The sequence below is a fragment of the Hypanus sabinus genome, chromosome 8 (assembly GCF_030144855.1).
Source record: "Hypanus sabinus isolate sHypSab1 chromosome 8, sHypSab1.hap1, whole genome shotgun sequence".
Classification (NCBI taxonomy): domain Eukaryota; kingdom Metazoa; phylum Chordata; class Chondrichthyes; order Myliobatiformes; family Dasyatidae; genus Hypanus; species Hypanus sabinus.
Window position 1 is genome coordinate 155,319,420 of NC_082713.1, and position 24,951 is coordinate 155,344,370.

The window sequence follows — 24,951 nt, forward strand, 5'->3', positions numbered from 1 at the left end:
ATTGTACAGTGCCTATAGAGAGTATTCACTTTTTTTGAAAGTTTTCATGTTTTATTGTTTTACAACGTTGAATCACAGTGGATTTAATTTGACTTTTTTGATACTGATCAACAGAAAAAGATTCTTTTGTGTCAAAGTGAAAACAGATCTCTACAAAGTGATCTAAATTAATTATAAATACAAAACACAAAATAATTGATTGCATATGACACACCCAAAACACCAAATCATCACTGGTGCAGCCAACTGGTTTGAGAAGTCACATAATTAGTTAAACAGAGATCTGTTTTTGGAGACCTCTATGCAGTCAAGGTGTTTCGTTTCGATTGCAGTAAAAATACGCCTGTATCTAGAAGGTCCAACAGCCGGTGAGACAGTATCCGGGCAAAAACTAAACCACGAAGACAAAAGAACACTTCAAGCAACTCTGCGAAAACATTATTGAAAAGCACAAGTCAGGAGATGGATACAAGAAAACTTCCAAGTCAAGAAATGGAAAGAATACGGCACAGCTGTAAATCTGCCTAGAGCAGGCCATCCTGAAAAACTGAGTGGCCATGCAAGCAGACTAGTGAGGGAGGCCACCTATGACATCTCTGGAGGAATTACAAGCTTAGTGGCTGAGATGGGAGAGACTGCGCATAAAACAACTGCTACCGGGTGATTCACCGGTCGCAGCTTTACAGGAGAGTGGCAAAGAGAAAGCTGCTGTTGAAAACTAGTCACATGAAATCTCAGCAGAGTTTGCCAGAAGACATGTGGGACACTCCGAAGTCAGCTGGAGGAAGGTTCTACAGCCTTATGAAACCAAAATTGAACTTTTTGGCCATCAGACTAAACGTAATGTTTGGCATAAGCCAAACACCACACATCATCAAAAATACACCATCCCTACCGTGAAGCACGGTGGCGGTGCATCATGCTGTGGGGATGCTCCACTGCAGCAGGCCCTGGAGGTCTTGTGAAGGTAGAGGGTGAAATGAATGTCATTAAAAAAACAGGGAAATCTAGAGGAAAACTTGATGCAGTCTGCAAGAGAACTGTGACGTGGGAGAAGATTTGTTTTCCAGTAAGACAGTGAGCCCAAGCATAAAGCCAAAGCTACACAAGAATGGCTTAAGAACAGCAAAGTTAATGCCCTGGAGTGGCCAAGTCCAAGTCCAGACCACAATCCAATTCAGGATTTCTGGCTGGACTTGAAAGGGCTGTTCACTTTAGATCACTTTGCAGAGATCTATTTTGACGTGAAAGAGTCTTTTTCTGTCAATCAGTGTAAAAAAAAAGCCAAATGAAATCACTGTGATGCAATGATGTAAAACAATAAACCATGAACACTTTCACGAGGGATGAATACTTTTTATAGGCACTGTACTTTTCTATAAACAAGAATAATTTAGATTGATCATGATAATACAGCTAATCACACACGAGCTTCCCTGCTAATAAGGACAGAGCCTCATGCATCACACTATTCTCACTTCACCATACTGCCATCAGGGAGGAGGTACAGGAGCTTGAAAAGCTACACTCAACTTTTAAGAGCAGCTTCTTTCCCTCTATCAGATTTCAGAATGTGCCAGGAATGCTATACTCTGTTACTAGTCTTTTGTAATATTTAGTTACTGTTGTGACTTACAGTAAGTTTTATGCCTTGCACGGTTTTGCTGCTACAAAACAACAAATTTCATGATGTATGCCAGTTTCAATGAACTGGAGTCGGATTCATTTTGAGATTACCATCCTGAATTCCCTATCAACAACATCCTGGAGGGTGGGGTGGGGGGGAGGGGGGTCACCGTTCACCAGAAGCCTAACTGGAGCAGCTATCACAGCTGCAAGGGCAGGTCAGGGTGATGTAGTCGGTGGTGAGTACCGCACCTCGTGTCTACAAATGGAATACTTTCCGCTAGCTTGAATGAGTGCGTGTCAAAAAACAATTAAACGTCAGAAAATATGTAAGATTATACAATCTGCTTGATCAGCACATAGTCAATCACCTTAAATATTCAACTCCTTACTACCATAACACTCCATTCCCTGAGCTGCCCCAAACACACAGGGAAGAGCACTACCAACAAACTATGATCAAAAGGCTCTCAGTTGAGTAGAAATTCTACTTTTGATGATGTTAATGTAATTTGGTTATTATCCAAGTGTCTGAATTCTGCAAAGCTGAATATTCATAAATTTCTTTAGATATTGGTCCAGAACGTGCAGTAAGCAGCAAAGAAACAGCGTTTACTGTTGACCTTGAACACTTCCCACAAAGACCCAGCAGTCTCTGGCAAGAAATCTGCTCTGTCTGAAGAACGCTGCCATCAGGCTTCATTTCAAAGGGATTCCCTGGTGCCTAGCAGCTGTGGTGTCATTAAGCTGACTGAGAAATTGCTTTAAAGGAATTTCACAGACCATGAACCAATTTTGAATTAAGGTTTTAAATATTGTACGTTAGTCCATTTATAGGAATTAAAGTAGTAGCTGACACTTCATAAGCAAACCTAATAAAAGCAAAAACATCCTCTTTCAAAAGATTCATGCAAGACAACTGACCGTTTCTCAGATCTGATTTATTTCCTGAGCAGTAATCATGGCTTTGCACCATTAAAATATCTCATTAGCCATGTAACTAAAATAAAAGTTTTCAGAATATTAAACAGCAGGAACAACTCCAGGAATTTGCATAATTCCGCGTGATTTCCCTTTATTGCTCAAGAGGATGCAGCAAGCAGGAGGATGCTGTTCTACTGAAAGCAATTTTCAGATTAGTCTGGAAACGTGTGAAAATCCTAGTGTTCGTGTTAGTTCCAAGGCAGGCACCACTACTTCCACCATCAGTGCCACCACAAAACCCAGGTTGCTGTTGACAAGAACCTTCATTCACCCCACTGCACTGTCAGGCTTTTAATACTTTCACTTCCACAGAATGTCATCTCAATTACGAATCTCTTACCTCTTTGAATAAACAGCTCCACCAGCTGGTCCTTAGATAAACTTGTTTCCATCTCAATCTGTATTATTTCACAGATGGAGCCAATAGCTTCCTGCTTGTGCTGCAAGAATAGAAACATGCGGAGTGACTGCTTCACAGATCGGTCAGGAGTGATATGGATAACATACGTAGAGTCTTACAGGCACTTCTCCCGAGGTGACTATGGAGATTAGATCCAAATGACAGGTCAAGATTTTCTAAACAATGGCAGATTCATCGAATGCAGGATTTAGCTCTACCGTTAAGATAGGGGGATTGTTTCTTGTTTCAGCATATCCCAAGGACACATTAGAAAGAGCCTAATTTTAAAAATAACTTGCGTGGAATTTAAGCATTACACAATTGCCACCAAAATGAAGAGATGTATTACACTCAGACCAACCCAGTTCATCCCAACATATACTAGCTGTGGCTCTGATGGAGCTAGGGGCTGAAGACAAACTGCACCTGGTCAATCCGTCAGAATTGCAGAATGATAGTATAGTCAGTGGACGATGCATAGAAGTGTGTGAAGTTAGATGTGCCCAGTACATTTCAAACTCCCATAATGCCCCGTGCAGGCACAGGTTTGGAATTTGCTGACATATCCCATTACAAAGAAGGCACGGCCGTGTCTCTGTTAGAAGTTTGCATAGATTTTGTCACGTCATCTAAACTTCTACAGATATTCAGTGGAGGGAATCCTGACGGGTTACATCATGGCCTGTGCAGAAATACTAGTGCGAAAAATGGAAAAGCCGAAAAATAGTGGCGGTTACTGCTCAGCCCATCACAAGAAAAACCTATCCCAACACTGAGCACACCTACAAGGAGCGCAGCCACAAAAAAGCAGTTTCCATCAACAAGGACGCCCCACCGTCCAGGCCGTGCTCTCTTCTCGCTGCTGCCTTCAAGGCAGTGGTACAGGAGACACAGATCCCACACAATCAGGTTCAGGAACAGTTCAACCACCAGACTCCTGAATCAGTGTAGATAGCTTCACTTACCTAAACACTGAACTGATTCCACAACCTATGGACTCACTTTCAAGGACTCTACAACTCTTGTTCCTGGTATTATTTATTTATTATTATTATTGTATTTGAACAGTTTGTCCTCTTCAGCACGTTGGCTGTTTGTTAGTCTTTGTGAATAGTTTCTCATGGCTTCTATTACATTTCTTTTTCTACTGTGAACACCCACAGGAAAATGAATCTCAATGTAGCATATGGTGACATATACAAAGTTCAAAATTTACTTTGAACTTGGAACACGCTTACTGCGTAACCACTGGCGGATGTTAGCAAAATCATACTATTACAACATCAACTGCAGCACTTATGGTTTATGTTGGTCAAGTTAGTGTTTTGGATCCAAGACCTACAGCAGAGATATTTTGAAACAGTTTGGCTTTTCCACTATTGTCACGGCCCAGTGGGCTTTGTGAGTTTGCTTTGAAATACACACATCATAGAAAATAGAAAAATGGCAATATTTCTAGGCAAGCTGTCGGTGTAATCCATTACATAAAAGTTCTCACACCTGCATAATGTTTCCATTCTATTCCCCATGTCTTCATTTTAAATGGAAATTACTTATACAAACTGTTATTTATGGATTATATCTTTAATGGGAAGGTGCAACTTAAGAAAAACAGCGTTTACATTACCAATGCTACTACAGACAGAATATATAATTAAAATAGATGAAGCCAAATTTCCCATTTTGAGCACAGTCAAACAGTGGTTGTATAGTAATGTCCCAGGTTTTGAGAAGTGCTTCTTCACCCATTGTCGTTCAATCTCATTTGAAAAACGTATTTAGCAAACATAAAAGCTGCAAGGAATAATGATAATCAAGAAACATTTCAAGGCTTAATATAAAAATCCTTTAAAGGTTATTCTGATATATTTCAGCAATATTACCATTAGGTTTTGTTAAAGTAACTTTTAAAAAGAGATTGAGCACAAATGGATGCAGTTAACCAGTAATCTGAACTCCATTTGTGATTCAACAAAAAAAATGATTTTTAAAAATTATTTTGAAATGACATTTTGTAACTACATTTACTAATTAGGAAAATGTATGCTTCCAGCACTTTTAAAATGTACTTATTCTTGCTTTTGTAGCTTAAAGTTGATAAAGTTAAAGTATGCTCTTCAAACTGTGCAAACAAGAACGTTAGTGAAAACTAATGTAATTTGGGGCTTTGCCAGCCACAAAAATGTTAGCCGTTTCACTGCAAGCTGTAACAGAAAACTGGCCTGTGTTAATTTGTGTGGAAAATTTGGTGATGTTCTTCATCAGCTTGGTCAAACTAATCTGGTTAAAATAAAAACACGGTTAACCAGAAACATCAGGCCAATCTATTTACTGAACAGCTTTTTTATAAAAGCAGATTTAAGAATTTACACATACCTAAAATTAAAGACAGAATTCACAAGTATAAATGAAGAAATATTACAGCTGGTTGTCCAATTACCTGCATCCTTAATCCTGCTTTGTTCATCCACAATTTCGTTTGAGATTGGCCTATTTATTTAAAAAGTTTTATGACATATAAAAAAGACAGCCATGAGGAAATGTGTGTTTAGATCTTCAATTCTCCAAAAGCAATCTTAAACATACGACAACATTGGCTGAGCAGATTGGCTAGAGGAGAGATCTCATTCAGGTTTTAAAAATCATGTCTGGTCTTCCTGTGTAAAAAAAACTTCTGAATTTAAAATGCTTAACAATGCAGAGAAGTATGATGAGGGAATCAGCTTACCTTGATACAGTTTGCAACTTGATGTGCAACATGGTCTTGACAGCTTCCCACTGGCCCATGAAAAATTACATTCCGATATTGCTCAACCTGTTAAGACAATTCAAAATAAAAGTTCACGCATCTGAGAACTAACACAGAAAAAGTTGTAAATAAGCAGTTCTTGATCTCTGTAAAAACAGACAACTGACACTTTAGATCAAATAGAATTCTCCATGCCTTATATATAACCATATAACAATTACAGCACGGAAACAGGCCATCTTGGCCCTTCTAGTCTGTGCCGAATGCTTACGCTCACCTAGTCCCACCGACCTGCACTCAGCCCATAACCCTCCATTACTTTCCTGTCCATATACCTATCCAATTTTGCTTTAAATGGCAATACTGAACCTGCCTCTACCACTTCTACTGTAAGCTCGTTCCACACAGCTACCACTCTCTGAGTAAAGAAATTCCCCCTTGTGTTACCCTTAAACTTTTGCCCCCGAAGTCTCAACTCATGTCCTCTTGTTTGAATCTCCCCTACTCTCAATGGAAAAAGCCTATCCACGTCAACCCTATCTATCCCCCTCATAATTTTAAATAACTCTATCAAGTCCCCCCTCAACCTTCTACGCTCATACTTGATTGATTTTTTTAAAAACATGGTCAGGGCAATATTTGTGGTTGCTAAATGGTATTTATAGACTTTTTGAATACATCTGTTGAAGTTTTGGGCACTTAACTAAAGATGAAACCCATTTTGATCCAGTTAGGAAATTTTGTGAATAGGGTAAATCAAGTTGACAGGAAGTGAAAAGTGACGTTCTTTAAGGTTTTGTGCTGGAGCACATTTTCACAACATATTTGGAAACAACGTAACTGCACATCCAGGTTTAGTGAAGACTCAATAAGTGACATTGTTATAGGATTAGATGAAAATATTGTGAAGAGATGATGAAAGATTAAGTTGATAGTCAAAATGTGAAGGCACTGACTTTTTGCCAAAGTGGTGAAAGGCAAGAAAGTGGGGAGATCTAAAAATTAGCATTGCATATACACAGATCATCAACATGTCACTTTTTCATTTAAGACAGTTCAAAATTACGTTGCTTATAAGGAAATTACAGGCTGCAGATTGCAGTATTGCATTGAATTTACTTTATTTCCTACATCCTTCACATACATGAGGAGTAAAAATCTTCACGTTACATCTCCGTCTGAGTGTGCAATGTGCAAATTATAGCAATTTGTAATAACTAGTATGTACAGCAAGATGTGGGACGGCTGGTGGTGTAGTGGCAACTGCACTGGACTTCAAGGCAGAGGGTCCTGAGATAACCCAGCCAGTCCCACCTGGGCAGCAGCAGTGTCTGCGCGGAAGAAAGGCTTGGCAATCTACTTCCATATCTTGCCATGAAAGCTCTACGGACCCTATGGTCCATGAGGTCATGAAGAGTCGGACTCGACTTAACAACTGAACAACAGCAAACTGTAAGATGTACAACAGTACAGTCAATATAGCTTAGAAATATAATTGTGTCAGCATGAATTAATCAGTCTGATGGCCTGGTGGAAGAAGCGGTCCCAGAGCCTGTTGGTCTTGGCTTTTATGCTGCAGTTCCGTTTCCTGGATTGTAGCAGCTGGAACAGTTTGTGGTTGGGGTGACTCAGGTCCCCAATGATCCTTTGGGTCCTTTTTACACATCTGTCTTTGTAAATGTTCTGAATACTGTAGTGGGAATTTCACATCCACAGATGTGTGGGGCTGTCCGTACCATTCTCTTCAGGGTCCTGCAATTGAGTCAGCATGCTCTCAAATGTCTTTCCAATCCGGGGACTCATGCCGAACTTCTTCAACCATCTGAGGTGAAAGAGGCGCTGTTGTGCTTTTTACTCACTGGTATGTACAGACCACGTGAGATCCTCAGTGATGTGTATACTGAGGAACTTGAAGCAGTTTACCCTCTCAACTCCAGATGCATTGATGTCAATAAGGGTTAGCCGGTCTCCATTCCTCATGTAGTCCACAACCAGCTCCTTTGTTTTTGCGACATTGAGGGAGAGGTTGTTTTCTTGACACCACCGTGTCAGGGTGATGACTTCTTCTCTGTAGGCCGCCTCATTATTATTTGAGATTAGGCCAATCAGTGTAGTATCATCAGCAAATTTAATTAGCAGAGTGGAGCTGTGGGTGGCGACACAGTCGGGTGTACAGGGAGTAAAGGGGGGAGCTTAGAACACAGCCCTGGAGAGCTCCTGTGTTGAGGGTCAGAGGGGCAGAGGTGAGGGAGCCCACTCTTAACAACAATCTGACAGGAAGTCCAGGATCCAGCTGCACAAGACAATGTGAAGGCCGAGGTCCTAAGCTTCTGGTCAAGCTCGAAGGGAATTGTGGCGTTGAATGCCAAATTGTAGTCCAAGAACAATATTTTCTCATAAGCATCCCTCCTCTCCAGCTGTGTAAGGACAGTGCGCAGAGCAATTCAGAAGAGGTATATTTAAAAGTTTTATAAGCAGCCCAGAAAACATTGGTGTGGCTCATTGGCTCCACCTTAGCATATTTTGATATTTAGGATGGATTCTATTAACTTTTCTGATTGCCTCTGTTGTTCAAGCGATCTCACGGTCTTTTGAAGGACTTCATAGAGTTAAGTTCAGCCTCACCAATAAATCTAAAATTTCTCCTTTATTCATAATAATTTCTTTTGTTTCTCAGCTAATAAAGTCTGCAGCAGACACTATCCATTTTACCCAACATTGCACTGGAAAGGATAAACTTGCAGCAAGTCACTGGAAGTTTGTTTTCTGTCAAACACAAGCCAATCAGGTGACTGAGCTTGTTTTCAGTAAACTTCCTTCAGTGACTATTGAATGATTTGGAAGATTTTTTGTGAACTAAATACTGTATTAGATATTACAAATGAAAGTTTCTAAATACATTCAAAAATACTATCTCCTCTGTGAAGTATCTTATGGTTCCCTATTCTACATTTCAGGTAGCTACATATAATATAGTTTTTATCAATAATCTAAAAAATAATTTCAAATGTTTGTTTTAATGGTCAAGCTTAGCAATCAAAATGGATGCTCTTGAAATAAAATTACATTTATTTATTTAACATTAATAAAAAACACAATATCATGCTGCATATTAAAAACTAGACAAATAACAAAATACTTCATTTTAATATTAATAGTCTCTTATCATACCAGCCGGAGGTAGTTCTGAAGTATACAGACAGGAATGAGAGAGGCATAAGCTATGCTGTCAAGGAACCCCTCCTGTAAAACTGTAAAAAATCAAGTGTTAGTAGTGTAAAATGGGAACTTTTATATACCATATATTCATTAGTCAGTACTGCATCATGGAAGGTTCAAACATTATCAGCAAAGTACGTAAAACAAAATGCACTACACAAGGACAAACAGAATGAAAAATTGATGCCAGGTTAAAAAAAATCACTGGAGTTGTTACGAATGATAAATAGGGGATTTTATTTAGCACTCATACAGAAACACTAGATGTTTTTCAAAATTAAGTGTTCTATTATAAACATAAATGGACAGAAAAAACAATGACAACACACCAATGAGTTCATGTTTAGTGTAGTTGGTGACTAATGATTCACCCAGTATCCCATATTTATAAAAATGTGATCCTGATTAAAATTATTACTGGATATAAGGTATCCAATTGGCAAATTCCAAATGTAACTGCACCCATTAAAAAGATATAAATTACATTAATTAACACTAGAAAAGTCTGTTTTCTTAAATGATCACATCATCCATTGCCCAATTACTCTACAATAAAGCGCAAGTAAATTGTGCTAATTCAGTGTAACCATTTTACCAACTTCCTATAGAATAGATTTTCCTCTGTACATCAAAGGACATTAGAGAAGTATGGACAACAATGAACAAAAGATTCAATAACTTCAGATATTTGGAAATTACAGGGGAAGGTTTAGAAACATGGCTTCTACTTTCAATACATACTAAGTATGAAACAATCAAATTAAATTTACAATCTAACCATGTGCTTATGGATTCTTTTAACTGAAAGGTAATTAATTTATCAAAGCCTACCAACACTAAACCTAAAATACCTAAAATCAACAAGAATCCTTAAAATCAAATATTCAGTAACTTCAAAGATGAAGTTAAGATTTCATTCACAATTAAATCAAGAGTGGCTTGCTCAAACTGAAAACATAATTTTCTGAATTGATTGCTTCTGTGTTACAACTTCGAAAAAATCAGGATGGACTTAAAGAAGAAAACAGAAAGTAAACAAGCAGCAATGATTGTAATTTATAGTGTAGCAGTAACAGAAATAATCTAACCATTTAAGAATACCGTGACAAAATTATCTTGGCTCCATTTTATCAATGACCAAGGAGAGGCCGTCAAAATTTGTCCTGGCATCCAAATTTCATCACCTGTAAAAGAAACATGAAATTTAAGTTTGTGCTACAATCCAGAAGCAGATCCCACTCATTTTAACCATCTTGAAGCCAATACAATAGGGAACAAAATGCTCCATCAATATTGGTAAGCAGCAGAAAACCTATAGCTTCAGATGAACATATACGTTCACCAACAAATCACAGACTCTCCTAAATCATTTGGATTTTCAAGTCATTGTCATCATTTAGTAAGCTTGTGGGAAATCTGATTGTAATCAGAACTCTGCATTACTGTCTACACACAGTACAGTCTTCCTTTGCTTATTTTGAGTTCATCAATATCTGGCTTAAAAAATATTCAATAAGTTCTTCCATCACCACTGGGAGTTTCAAAAATTTCTGACCTTTGAGATTAAAGAAAAACTTAATTGCATCACCTATTTTAAATAGGCAACCTTTTACTGTTAAACAGTGAACCCTAGTTCTAGATTCATCGACAAGAAGAAACATTCTTTCAACATCCCCCATTAAGACCTCTCATGATAATTGTGTACAGTCCTGGTCACTGAATTATAAGAAAGATGTCAACAAAATAGAGAGAGTACAGAGGAGATTTACTAGAATGTTACCTGGGTTTCAGCAACTAAGTTACAGAGGAAGGTTGAACAAGTTAGGTCTTTATTCTTTGGAGCGTAGAAGGTTGAGGGGGGACTTGATAGAGGTATTTAAAATTATGAGGGGGATAGATAGAGTTGACGTGGATAGGCTTTTTCCATTGAGAGTAGGGGAGATTCAAACAAGAGGACATGAGTTGAGAGTTAAGGGGCAAAAGTTTAGGGGTAAGACGAGGGGGAACTTCTTTACTCAGAGAGTGGTAGCTGTGTGGAACGAGCTTCCAGTAGAAGTGGTAGAGGCAGGTTCGATTTTGTCATTTAAAAAAAAAATTGGATAGGTATATGGACAGGAAAGGAATGGAGGGTTATGGGCTGAGTGCAGGTAGGTGGGACTAGGTGAGAGTAAGCATTTGGCACGGACTAGAAGGGCCGAGATGGCCTGTTTCCGTACTGTAATTGTTATATGGTTATATGATACACATGTTTCAGTCATTGTTGCATGATAAAGTGTAACTCAACCTGTCCAATCTTTCCTCAAGACGAGCCACTCAATTCTAGGTACAAATCCAGTAAACCTTCTCTCAACTGCTTCTAATGCATTAACATTTTTTCTTAAATCATGAAACCAATACTGAACTGTACTCCAGATGTGGACTCACTAATGTTTTCTGTAACTAAAGCTCACAAACACACTGGCTCCTCAGCCCCCCTAAACATAACCTCTGTGTGCATTCAATCCCTCTAGAAATACTCAATAAGCTCATCTAATTAGTAGCTGTATCTATCTACTAATATTTTGCAACATGTGCATTAAAGTATTATCTCACCATTTAAATAATATGCTGCATTTCACCTTTCCTACCAAAATGTACAGATTCCACATTATTCTATATTATGTTCCATTTGCCATAAGTTTTCCTTGCTCACTGAAACCTATTAATATCCATTTGAATGCTCTTCTAAACAATAGTTCCTAACTCCTAAAGTTTGTAAAGGAAGACTTGGACTCGCGACAGCTTTGTCCAAGCCCTTCACATAAACTGCTAGCAGTTGTGACCACAGGAGCAATTTCCGAGGTATACCAGTTGCTATATCTTTGATTCCATTTGTGTCTACCATTTGTCAATCTCCTCTCCACACCATTATGCTAACTTCTGCAACTTGAGGTTTTATTTTCTGCTATTAATTTCATCAAATGTTTCAAAGATTGCATAATAAATTCAACATTTCCCCTTTATCCATGACACTTCTTTAAAGAGTTCTAATAAATTGGTCAAATATGATTTCCCTTCCCCAAAACCATGCTGAGTTCCAACTATCTTGAAATTTTGAGTGAATTTAATAATAACTTTTAACCTTATGACAGATGCTAAACTAATTGTACTGTAATTTTCCTGTTTTCTATCTTTTTTTTAAATGAAGTGATTTTGCTGTTTTCCAATGAAACAGAAAAGTCCCCATATCCAGAGTTTTGGAAAATTAAAACCCATGCCATCATCAACTTTTTCTCCTTCCTCCGAGCATCTAATTTACTATTCCTTACCTCATTATAAATGATATATTTCTGGATATATCTATCGTGAAGAAACATGCAAAATACCCACTTCATTTATCTGCCACCTCCTTGGTTACTATTATTAACTCCACAGACTCATTTTCTAAAGAACCATATGTTCACTTTCTGAATTTTTCTCTCCTACTTCTATAGAAACTACTGCAGTATTTCTATTTCTGGTTTGTGTACTACTTTCTCCTCCATTTCTGTCTTTTACATGTACTATATTCTGACTTGCCATCTGCTTTTACTGTAATTCTGATACCATCTTCTTTTTTAAGTTAATTACAGATAATGTACTCGCCCTCTTGGATATTTTTCTTTCTACAGGAATCATCTACTCTATGCTTTCTGAAATGTTTGCTACTTTACCTCAACCAACCAATCCCTTAATCTAATTTCCTATTCTAAGATAGTGATCTCAGCACTTTTTTTATACTGAATTCAACAAGGTGACATCAGACTAGGCTTGAGTTCACTGTAGGGCTGGAAATTGTGAAGAGATGGACATTTTGAGTTTCATTCTGAGTATTCATACAAAGTACTCAAGTCCATGCTTAACCCATCAATTCAAGACTAAGTTAATAGTCATGGGTAGGATGATGATATGAAAAAAGGGTAGAAGAATTAAAATATAAAATACAAATTTCCCTTAAAGTAAGTTAATGAGAAATGTGAACAGAATAAATATAAAATAATAAGCATTTACTGCTGAAGAGAAGGTTTTTAAGTTTTGATCATGATCAACAACTGTTTTAATCCGACATTTTCAGCAGAGTTTGTAAGCACAAGAATGATGCATCCAGGTAAGATCTACATGGATGGGACCAAAACAGAAAGTATTTTTGACCTTCCCCAATCCCCTTCCACCATGAAACAGAGGGGTTGATTGCTAACATACAGTTCCTCCTCATTTATAATGCTCCTGAAGCTTACAGACCTACCAAATCAACACAGATTTTCACGGGTCTCACAGTCGGTTTATAGATGAAATGCCTCACAAAATGCACGATAAGTGCTGTGACAATTCAAGGTGTCACTTAGTTTCTCCTGAGATACAGCAATTGAAGCATATTAATTTTCAAATCTGTTGTAAAATTGCTCCCAAAGAATAAATCCTCTATTTTTTTTTTCCTTCCTCTTACTTCCTTCCCTTGTACCTCTATTAAGTCCACTTGCAAAGAAAAAGAATTTCAGGATGTACAAACGTTTGTATATTGTTTACATTTCTCTGACATTAAATGTACCTTTGAAACCTTTGGAACTTCAGATATGCTGCATGCAGTTATCGAGAGGCAAATGATAGAGTAAAGCTGGAAACATATCTTGTGGGCCAGTTAGCCTTGATTATCTAAAGCACAATTTGTACACTTGAAGGCTGATTAGCTCCCGGAATTGAATACATACTATTTCCATACTATGTTAATGGAAAACAGACAACCTTCTTCTTGAAAGAATGAGAGGTGCTGGAAAAAGTAAAAAAAATTACATCCCTCATGCAATGGAAATCCCATGAATTCTGCAGCAGAGTTCAGATACAGATTGAAATACTGTAGTTATTGTGAAATTTTGGAATTTAAAGAGTATGACATGAACTTGCATTGATATGTAACATTACTGACATAATGAAAATTATGGTGAATTTAGATACTGTAGCACAAAATTGAAAATTAAGATAGTGAAAAAAATGGGCAAAGCAGTAGATTTCAGGAGCATATTAAATGGCAGGGAAGCATAAGAAGATAGAGAGATGTTTGGGGGGGCCATCCAGAGGTTGGGGTCCAGATAACCGAAGGCACAATCTGACTGAATGCAAGATATCAGAATTAGAAGAGTTTTCAGGTGTTCAAACAAAAAAAAAAAAAAATTGGGGGATTAACAACTTTATCTAAATGAATGTTTATTTTCAGGGTTTCTGAGAAGCTGGTGGTTTCTCAGGTGGTCCAAGCCAACATATACCTATTGCAATTGCAGAAATGCCACTTGAAATGAAGTCATATTCAGTACTATACACAAGGTTTGAAGTCTCTGGCAATTCCCATCCATGCATAACAGCTTTGTAGTGATTCTTCAGTGTCACAGCTACAGTTCTAGACAGGTCATCCCAGGTAGTCTGTATGTGGATGATCAAGCTGCCAACTGCAATGTTTTTCTCGACATGTTCAGTACTGCTAGAAATCTGTTCACTATGTTTCATTGAAATTTGTAGCAGTACCTTATGCGCACCTGTGGAACAAAATATACAAGTAAAAATAATCAATGTGAATTAAAACAAATACAACACATCAAGCACAGAGGAATCACAACATGATTACAATCGCTGTTAATTCCAAATTGGAAAGAAAAACTTGTACACAAAAACTGACACTGATAATGCTGGGCAAAATCTTTGAAAGCATCTTTGCTGCAATGTGGCCTTTAAAAAGAGCTGTTGCTAACTGAACAGCTGATGTGTAAGTTGATAAATGCTGTGGTCCATCTCTGACACTTTTCAATTGATACACAGGTTAACAACTGGAAAAATGAATCAATATTTAAAGAACCGATCACTTCAGGCCGCATCATGTAAGCAATTTTTCTTTTAACCTAAAGCCCACAGATGGCAAAACTTAAAGGTGCTTCCAATAGTTAACAGGGCTAACAAGCTTAATAATAGGTGAGTGGGCTCCCCAAGAGTAGGCATGGTGAGCAGTTACTTCATTAAACATAATAAACACAAGACCGTCCAGCTGAGCTCCTCCAGCATTTCATGATTTGCCATTATCTCATTTTCAATGAGATTTGGACTGTTTGAGGCATAGAGTTTCCAACCTGGTAACCCCAGACCCCTAAGGTTAATGGTAAAGCTCCATGGCATAAAAAAGGTTGGGACCTTTCGTTCAGGCCAAGAATCTAAACCGTCCCAAAACTGGATTAATGCAGGCAGATGAAGCTCCATTTTTAGGATCATAATTCTACTATTCAAACAGGAAAGCACGACTTGATATCAAAATAAAATTAGTCTTTACTGGCATGCAAATAATAAGAGTAACACAGTTTGCACAAATGATTCTACGAAAGACAATAGAACTGATTTTTGGAAGTGGAGTACAACTCACTTACAGAATTATGTTTTGTACAGTATTTTGTATAACTGAATTGTATAATTGCTCTACAATTCAGAATCTGAAGAAACTGTTTTGCAGCAGCTGTGCAGAGACAAAAGTCACTGAAGTTTCAAAATAAAGAGTGGAAAAATAGAAGGAATAATGAGGTATTGTTTGTGGACCATTCAGAAATCTGACAGTGGTGGTGAAGTTGCTCCTAAACTCTTGAGTGTGGGCCTTCATACCCCAGTACCTCCTTCTCAATGGTAGTAATGAGAAGTGGGCATGTCCCAGATGGTGAGGGACGGATGGTGACAACTTGAGGCTCTACTACTTGAAGATGTCTTTGATGGTGCGGAGGGTTGTGGCCATGAAGCAACTGGCTGAGGCTAATGATTAGCTTACCTCACCTTGAATGCAGAACCTGGGGTTTTAGACATTTCAACTCTGGGAAATAGATACCATAAGAACATAAGATATAGGAACAGAATTATTGCATTAAGTCTGCTCTGCCATTTCATCCTCTCAGCCCCAGTCTCCGGTCTTCAGTCTGTGTTCCTTCATGTCCTGTCCAATCAGGGATCTTACAACCTCTGCCTTAAATATTCATAAAGACTTGGCCTCCACAGCTGCCAATGGAGTGGCAGAGATTCACTGCTCTTTAGCTAAGGGAATTCCTCCTCATCTCCATTCTCTATTCTAAGGCTTTGTCCTCTGGTCTTAGACTCTCCCACCGTATGAAAAATCTGCTGCATATTAACTCCATGAAGGCCTTTAATCATTCAATAGGTTTCATTTAGGTCACCCTTCCATTTTTTTCTGAATTCTAGTGAATACAGGCCCAGAGCCATCAAAAACTTTCCATATGACAAGCCATTCAATCCTGGAATCATTTTTGTGAACCACCTTTGAACCCTCTCCAGTGTCAGCACATCCCTTCAAAGACAAGGGACCCAAAACTGCTCACAATAGTCCAAGTGAGGCCTCACCAGTGCTTTATAAAGACTCAACATTACATCCTTGCTTTTACATTCTAGTCCTCTTGAAATGAACACTAATATTGCATTTGCCTTTTTCACCACAGACTCAACCTGCAAATTAACCTTTGGAGAATCCTGCTCAGGGACTCCCAAGACCCTTTACATCTCAGTTTTTTTTTGTCCCTGTGCACCTCAGTTTTTTTGTATTTTCTCTCCACTTAGAAAATAGTCAAAACTTTCATTTCTTCTACCAAAGTGCACGTCAATACACTTCCCTACACAGTATTCCAGCTGCCACGTCTTTGCCCATTCTCCTAACTTGTCTAAGTCCTTTTGTAGCTTCTCTATTTCCGCAAAACTACATGCCCCTCCACCTGTTTTCATTTTGTGTGCAAACTTCGCAGCAAAGCCATCAGTTCCATCATCCAAATCACTGACATGAAATGGAAAAAGAATCGATCCCAACACAGACCCCTGCGGAATGGCATGAGTAACTGGCAACCGACCAGAAAAGGCTCCTTTTCTCCCCCCAGTCTTTGCCTCCTGTCAATCAGCCACTTCTTTATCAATGCTAGAATCTTCCCTGTCATAATATGGGCTCGTTGCTTGTAAAGCAGCCTCATGTGTGGCACCTTTCCAAAGGCCTTCTGAAAATCAAAGTTTACAACATCAACTGATTTTCCTTTGTCTATCCTTGTTATTTCTTCAAAGAATTCCAGCAGATTTGTCAGACATGATTTTCCCCTGAAGAAACCATGCTGATTATGGTCCATTTTATCATATGCCTCCAAGTACCCCAAGAGCTTATTCTTAATAATCGACTCCTTAATAACTTAATAACTCTTCCCGTCCATTGAGGTCAGACTAACTGGCCTGTAGTTTCCTTTCTTCTGTCTCTCTCCCTTCTTGATGGGTGGAGTGACATTTGCAATTTTTGCAGTCTTCAGGAACCATTCCAGAATCTAGTGATACTTGAAAGATCATTACTGGCTGTTCTACTCTTATCTGTCTCTCTCATAATTGTCTAAAACTTTGTCAGATCTCCCCTCACCCTCCACCGCTCCAGAGAAAACCATGCGTGTCCAACCTCTTGTTATAGCACATAGCTTCTAATCCAGACAGCATGCTGGTAAACCTCTTCTGCGCCCTCTCCAACGTTAATGGGTGACCAAAACTGTATGCAATACTCCAGATACAGCCAATGTTTTGTAAAGCTGCAATACAACTTCCTGACTTTTAAACTCAGTGTCTCAACTAATAAAGGTAAGCATGTCATAAGCCTTCTTAACCACCCTATCAAGCTGCATAGCCACTTTCAGGGAGCTGTGAACTTGGACCCCAAGATCCCTCTTCTCCTCAACACTGTTAAGAGTCTTGTTCTTAACAGAGTACTGTCTCTTTACATTTGATCTACTGAGGTGCAACACTTGGCTGGGTGTTGAGATAGCAAACTCTGTCTGCAACTTCATATCTGCAACTGATCAATATCGGGCTGTATTCTTTGACAGCATTCTATTCTATCCACAACACCACAAATATTTGGAACAACTGTAAACTTGCTAACCCATCCATCTACATTCTCATCCGGGTCTTTATATGCATGACAAACAGCAGAGATCCCAGTACAGATCCCTGCAGAACACCACTGATCACAGACCTCCAGCTAAAACTAGTCCCTTTGACCATTATCCTTCACCTTTTATGGGCAAGCCAATTCCAAATCTAAAAGGCTAATTCACCATGGATTCCATGGCATTTTATCTGGATGAGCCTCTCGTAAGGGACCTTGCTAAACACCTTACTAAAACCCATGTAGACAACCTCCACAGCTCTACCTCCAATCAATTGCTCTCGTCACCTTGTCAAAAATCTCAATGACGTTAGCAAGAGTAGGCCATGGTTTTCCAAATGGTCATAGATCTGATCCCTAAGATTTCTCTCCAGTCACTTCCCTACCACTGATGTGAGACTCATCGCTCTATAATTTCCAGGATTTGTATCCAAAAAAAATTGAATTTGTTTTTTCATAAAATCACAAAAATCTTGACGTTTTAATAAAATTGAATTAAATCTCCATCTATAAATCGATTCCTCCTTATCCATCATTATCATTGTCATTATCAAGGGGGAATGATCTGATAGTATTCTTGCTTTATATTCCACACTTTTCACTCTATCTTGAATATTTTTTGATAATAAAAAAAAAATCAATCCTTGAGTAAGTTTTATGTCTATTTGAATAAAATGAATAATCACTTTCTCTTGGATTAATTTTTCTCCATATATCAATCAGGTTTAAATCTTTCATTAATGATAAAGTTAGTTTTGTTACTTTTGATTTTGTAGCAACTTTAGTTGACCTATCCAAAACTGGATTTAAACAGAAATTAAGATCTCCACCTATTAATATTTTATCATGTGCATCAGCCAAGTTCAAAAAAACTTCTTGTATGAATTTTGCATCATTTTCATTTGGTGCATAAATGTTCATAAAAGTCCATAATTCTGAAAAAAATTGACAATGTATAATCACATATCTCCCCCCAGAATCAATTATTACATTTTGTATTTTAATTGGTAAAGATTTATTAACCAAAATTGCAACTCCTCTCGATTTTGAATTAAATGAAGCCGCAATGACATTTCCAACCCAATCTCTCTTTAGTTTCTTATGTTCTGTGTCTGTTAAATGTGTTTCTTGTAAAAAAGCTATATCTCCTTTCATTTTCTTAATATATGTTAAAACTCTTTTACTTTTCACAGGTCCATTAATTCCATTAACATTAAAACTTAAAAAATTAAGTAAATTAATCATTCATAATACCTTGGGAACTGTTTAAAATTCTCCATGTTGCTATGAGTCTCTCCCCAACTATCCAAGCAAAAAAGAAGAAAAATAGAAGAAAGATAACTAATATATAAGAAAAAAAAAACAAAATAACCCCCCACTAATGTTGAGAATAAAAAGGATACAACATTACCCCCCCCCCCCCCATTTTACGGGTCATGGCAATCGCCATGATTGTACACGTGAAACTCGCAGCCATCGATCAGGAGCTCCTCCAGCTCCCCCGCAAAAAAAAATTAGTGAAGAAAAAAAGAAAATAATTAATGTCTCTGTTCCCAATTAATACTCCTCGACTATTTTTTTTCCTTATAAATGTCCATCAAGTCCAACCTTGTTTCAGTCTTCATCATTAGTCCATTTCATTTCTATAATTCTTTACTCCTCTTCATGGACATCAGGTAATTCTTGTACAAATTTCTCCGCTTTCCGGTAGTCAACAAAAAAACTTCTTTCTTCGTTATCCAGGAAAATGATCAATTTTGCTGGGTAGCTCAATAAAAATTCATAGCCCTTTTCCCATAAAGATTTTTTCACTGGATTAAATTCGTTCCGCCTCTTCAGAAAATCGTAACTTATGTCTGGATAAAAAAAAACTCTTTTCCCTTCTATTATCAATGGCCCATTTCTCTTTTTAGCACCTTGAGTAGCTGCCTTCAAGATCATTTCTTTATTTTGGTACCTTAAGCATTTTTATCAAAATTGATTTTGGATTTTGATCTTGTTGAGGTCTTGGTCTTAAAGCTCTTTGTGCTCTTTCAATTTCAATTACTTGACTTCCTTCTTTCATTTCCAAAATTTTCGGAATCCATTCTTGAAAGAATTTTATTGGATTTTCTCCCTCTGTACCTTCCATAAGACCAACAATTTTAATATTATTTCGTCTATTAGAGTTCTCAAGCACATCCATTTTTTCCAACATCCGTTTTCTTTCTATTGTCCAGGCAAGATTATTGTCTTCTATCTTATCTTTTCTTTCAGTGTTTTCTTCCACTTTTACTTCCATCTCTTTAACTTTATTATCCATCTTCTTTTGTTTTTCCACCACATTATCGAATGTATTCTGCATCTTTCTTATATCTGTTATTATAGCTTTTAATTCATTCGTCATATATATCAGGTTATCTTTTATGTCTCCTTTAATCTCTTCCTTCTTTTCCTCTTCATCTTCCTCTGAATTCCCCAAAGAGTCTGATTCTACTTCCGATTCACTTCCAATTTCACTTCCAGCCATAGTTGGGATTTGTAGTTTTGTTAATATCTGTTCATGCATACTTTCGCGCATACGTTGTTCTTGCCATTTCTTCTTAGAGACCGCCGACATTGCCGCAACTTCCTGTCCCGCATCATCAGAAGTGCCATGCACTTCGCCGGGAGGAGATCCAACTTGAGTCCGAGGCTTCGCCGAGACGGTTAGGCCTTTTTCCCCGCCGATTTGCACAGTCTTTGAAGTAGTAGCTTTCTTCTGTTTCAGTTTAGGAGCCATATCAAAAGATAATCCTGAGTTGCTTATAAATAGTTTCTAGTAGGTATTTGTTAACTCTTCTTCATTTAAACCCTATTTCATTACTTTTTACGGGGGAGCTGGATTCCCAACATCTCAACCCTACGTCATCACGTGACGCCTCCCATGATGGAGCTAACTGGGTTCACAACTCAGCCAGCCAATTCTAAATGAACAAAGCCACTTGGGAAGCCGCTGTCAATGCCATAGTACATCTTCTTTCAAACTTGAACCAGGTACTTTTTCCCCCACCCAACGCAACCCAGAGCAAAAATAACAGGGAATAAAGAAAGGAAGAAAGGGGAATGAGGCAGTGCTTGAAGTTTACCACAAGGAGTAATCAATGAGGAAAAGCAATTAATTAAAGCTGACGTGAAACAGTGCAAGCACTAGTTTGTGCTTTTGAGGCTGATGCTAAGTAAAACATTATAGAGACATATCTGGATATACTAAACACAAACTGATTGATATATGGCCTCATTCAAAGCTTCAAATCTGCAAAGAGTACATATTGTGCTCCACTTCCAATATTTTAAGAGGCTGAATGTAATTCTCACATGCTATTTTGTGTATTTAACTTGCACTGGTGTGAACAAATGTGTCCAAAAATGCCATGATTTGCTACAATAGCTTCATTACAAGTACATCAAATAATTTGTCAATATGGCAACTGGAGCTTAACAATTTAAAAGTGTAATTATTTAATGCCAGTTCTAGCTAGAGGTACAATATTAAAGACTATTATTGAATATTTTATTAATTAAGCATTTAAACTCTTGATCATAGATGGACTTTATAAAATAAGTTCAATGAAATGTTATGAGGATTTGTTTAAAGTGGTTGTTTAAATTCAATACCATTGACAAGATTATGTATTTTTAATTAAACCAGTTGTGTTAAACATCTAGTTTCGTGCATGTAAACTTCACATTTCTTTTTCCCATTTGCTTGAATTACTACTCAACTCCCATCTTTCATTACAATCAGGAACAATTATAAACCGTACACACAGATCAAGATCATAGCCACAAAAACATATGCAATAAGACGCAGGTTAACTTCTAAAAATCCTAAAACGGACATAAACTAAACAGGGAATTTAAAATAAAACAATTTGTATTTCTCAAAAGCATGCAAAGTTCAGCAGAGATCAGTGTTTCTTAGAGGAATAAAGTTGCAGTGTGACAATATTCTCTGTACTGGATTTTTCTAATAATTAGATTTGAAATCTTCTTAAAATCGTCTAAATTGTAATGACACGTGCACAGTTATTAACATCTACCTCTAGGAAACGCTGTGATACTTCTTATGTCAAACACAGCACTATTACTACAGTTAAAAAAAAAACACAAAACCAAACAGCATGCAAAAGCTTAATTACCAATGTATGTGGATATCATTTTGTTGGGTGGGTCATCCTTTTCAAAATAATAGAAATTGTATCAATATATGTTTTGACACAGTGCAAAGAGCAAGAAAATGTAAAGGTGATGCATTGCCACAATTAATAAGATAATGATAGCATTACTTCATAATATCTCAATACATTATTAAACCTAAAGGTGTATTAGAACTGCTTGGGATTTTGATTCTGCAATTACTGAACATAAGAACATTAATTTTCAAAAGGATACATTATCAAAAGTTTGGGGTCAGAATTGTGTTTTATGGTTGAGCTTTTCAAATTAACTGCGGTGTAAAACCAGTATTGTCACATTATCACATATTACAACTGACAGTACAAAGCAACCTCTTTGTTACAAGTTGAATTGAAGTCGATAAACAATCCAAATACCACAGTTTGTTTGGCCAAGTTACTGTAGCGACACTGAAATATACTGTATATTTAATATTCCCTAGATATATCACTTCACTCACTCCAATTCTCCAGCAGGTGCTTGCAGTCATCTGTGGCCACATCATGTACAGTCCTTTGATATTTATCTTTCCTATTTGGATCCAATCCACTATGCCTGCAGAACACTTCCAGGCAATTCTACAAAAATGGAAAAATAAGAGAAAAGCAAATTCGGTTAAGCAGCTTCATTCCTGGTGGAGCACGTCCAAACAATTTAGCATGATGAGGAAAGTTCTTTCTCATTTCAGTTGTAAAACAATGCTGCAATCTGATTAGAACTCCTCTGTGAGCATTTCCAATATCACCTATCTTGCTGCCAGAATCGTGGCGATACTTGCGGGTGGCCCCCAACACAGTCTACACACTGTGCTGCTGCTGACACACACAACACACTTAACTGGATGGTTCAATACTTCGATGAACGTGGAACAAATAAAGCTCATCTCTCTAATCAAAATTCAAAGATGGGAGAATCAATCACATTTTAATTATATTTCACCGAAACAAAATATCTTAACAAGGATTTCCCAAACTGTTATTTTGAATATACATCCTAAGCTCATAAGGAAGTTTCATACATCCTTCTTCTAACTCTACATTCCAGCCAGAAGTGCTCATAAACACTGGACAACAAATTTTTTCAGAAGTGTTACTTCCTCAGAATTTTTTTTGTTTATGATAGACTGCTTGAAGATGAACAAATATAATTTCAGACTACTTGTATCACGTAGGAATTTGGAGAAACAACAAATTAACTTTTATTGAATATAATGTGTTTAATTGCATAATGGTGCTGATGCTTTGTAATAGTTCAACTAAGTTAAAAATATTTTGTTAATGATTTTCATTTGTACTCAGTGTCTGAGGCTTCTCGCTTAAGTGTCCAACAATCATTCACCAGCACTGATGGATTCCAGTTGCCCTGGTATCTTTTCTCCATGACCGCAATGTCCTGGTGAAACCTTTCACCATGTTCGTCTCTAACAGCACCTAGATTTGCAGGGAAGAAGTCTAAATGGGAATGCAGAAAATGAATCTTTAGTGACATGTTGCACTTCATGGTCCTATATACTTGAAGCATGATTTCAACCAGCTGCATGTAGTTTGGTGCTCTGTAGAAGCCGAGAAAAATACCAACAACTTCCTTGAATGCCTTCCTTGTGATTTTCTCCTGTCCCACTAGAAATTCTTCAAATTGCCTTTCATTGATGATCTGTTTGATTTGTAGACCAACAAAAATGCTTTCCTTAATCTTGGCTTTAGTTATTCTGGAAAGCATCTGTCTCAAATATCAAAATCCTTCATAGAAATTTTTGTGCCTGGTGATAGCAAATTCCATCCTTACAGTCCTGAACCCAATAATTATTACTAAACCCTGTCCTGCCATGCAGCAGTCGCACCGCCTAAGCATACCCAAGCATGCCTGGACAAGATAGGAAACTTTCCAGCTTACATCATACATTTTAACTGACTTGAATTATGAATTGAAATAATAAACATATGTTTATTAAAAAATAGTGTGTGATAGGGAAATTTCATGGTGATTTTCATGATCAGTAGCCCAAAATTCATAAGATACACCAAAAGGTATTCAGGAAGCAAAATCTTTGTTGTCCAGTCCAATCTAATTTAATCATCTAATCTAAAAAATATATGAATTTCAACACTTCCATTGTATGTTTTACCCCCACCCCCTCCTTGGACTTCCACTCCTGGAGTTTACCAGCAGAACCCGGTAATTCTCTGCTATTGCTTCAGAATATATTGGATATTGCACTTTGTGAAGTTATTTGCTCGAAACACCTCCCCCCATCCCACCAACCTGAAAGGTGTTTAAAACATGTGACCAGGAAATGAGCAACTCATATCAACAGATGTCATCATATTAAAAGGCCATTCAGAATCTTGGCTGTATTCCACTAATCAAATATACAGCTTTATTCATCTACCCAAATTGTATCTGTAATCTTCAATACTCACATTTAACAACAAACAAAAATAGTCTCAGTTTCGTCATTTTTTTAAAAATGACTTTGCCTCAATAGCGTTTCAGAGAATACAGTGCCATGGTGTCATTATCCACTGGCCTCTGAAATCAATCTTGAGAAACCTATCCATATTTTTCTTTTGAAAATTATTTTGCATTTGAACTCTCCATGAGCAGGAGTCGACAAATCCCTTGCTTAATGGTATTGGTCTATATCATAATAAAGGTTGGGAACCCCTGCACTAGTGGATATAAATTCCTTCCCCCCCTACTCAGTTGACCCTTTTCATCATTTAAGTACTTCAATTGTACCACCCCAATCCTCATTTCAATGAATATAGCCATTCACTTCTTAGCTCTGATATATTCTCTGTGAATTTATGCTTCAGCCAC

General features: G+C 37.5%; 1 protein-coding gene across 3 annotated transcripts in view; it reads right to left on the reverse strand.

Moving 5' to 3' along the window:
- The window catches only part of cttnbp2 (cortactin binding protein 2), a 169,193-nt gene that overhangs the window by 42,758 nt on the left and 101,484 nt on the right, over window positions 1-24,951 (reverse strand). For all 3 annotated transcript variants that reach the window (XM_059978307.1, XM_059978306.1, XM_059978308.1), the window contains 6 exons: window positions 22,592-22,709; window positions 14,258-14,524; window positions 10,067-10,162; window positions 8,931-9,010; window positions 5,739-5,825; window positions 2,951-3,050 (listed from right to left, as the gene is read on the reverse strand). In XM_059978307.1, coding sequence (XP_059834290.1) covers window positions 2,951-3,050; window positions 5,739-5,825; window positions 8,931-9,010; window positions 10,067-10,162; window positions 14,258-14,524; window positions 22,592-22,709 — 748 coding nt within the window. The remainder of the gene's footprint in view (window positions 1-2,950; window positions 3,051-5,738; window positions 5,826-8,930; window positions 9,011-10,066; window positions 10,163-14,257; window positions 14,525-22,591; window positions 22,710-24,951) is intronic.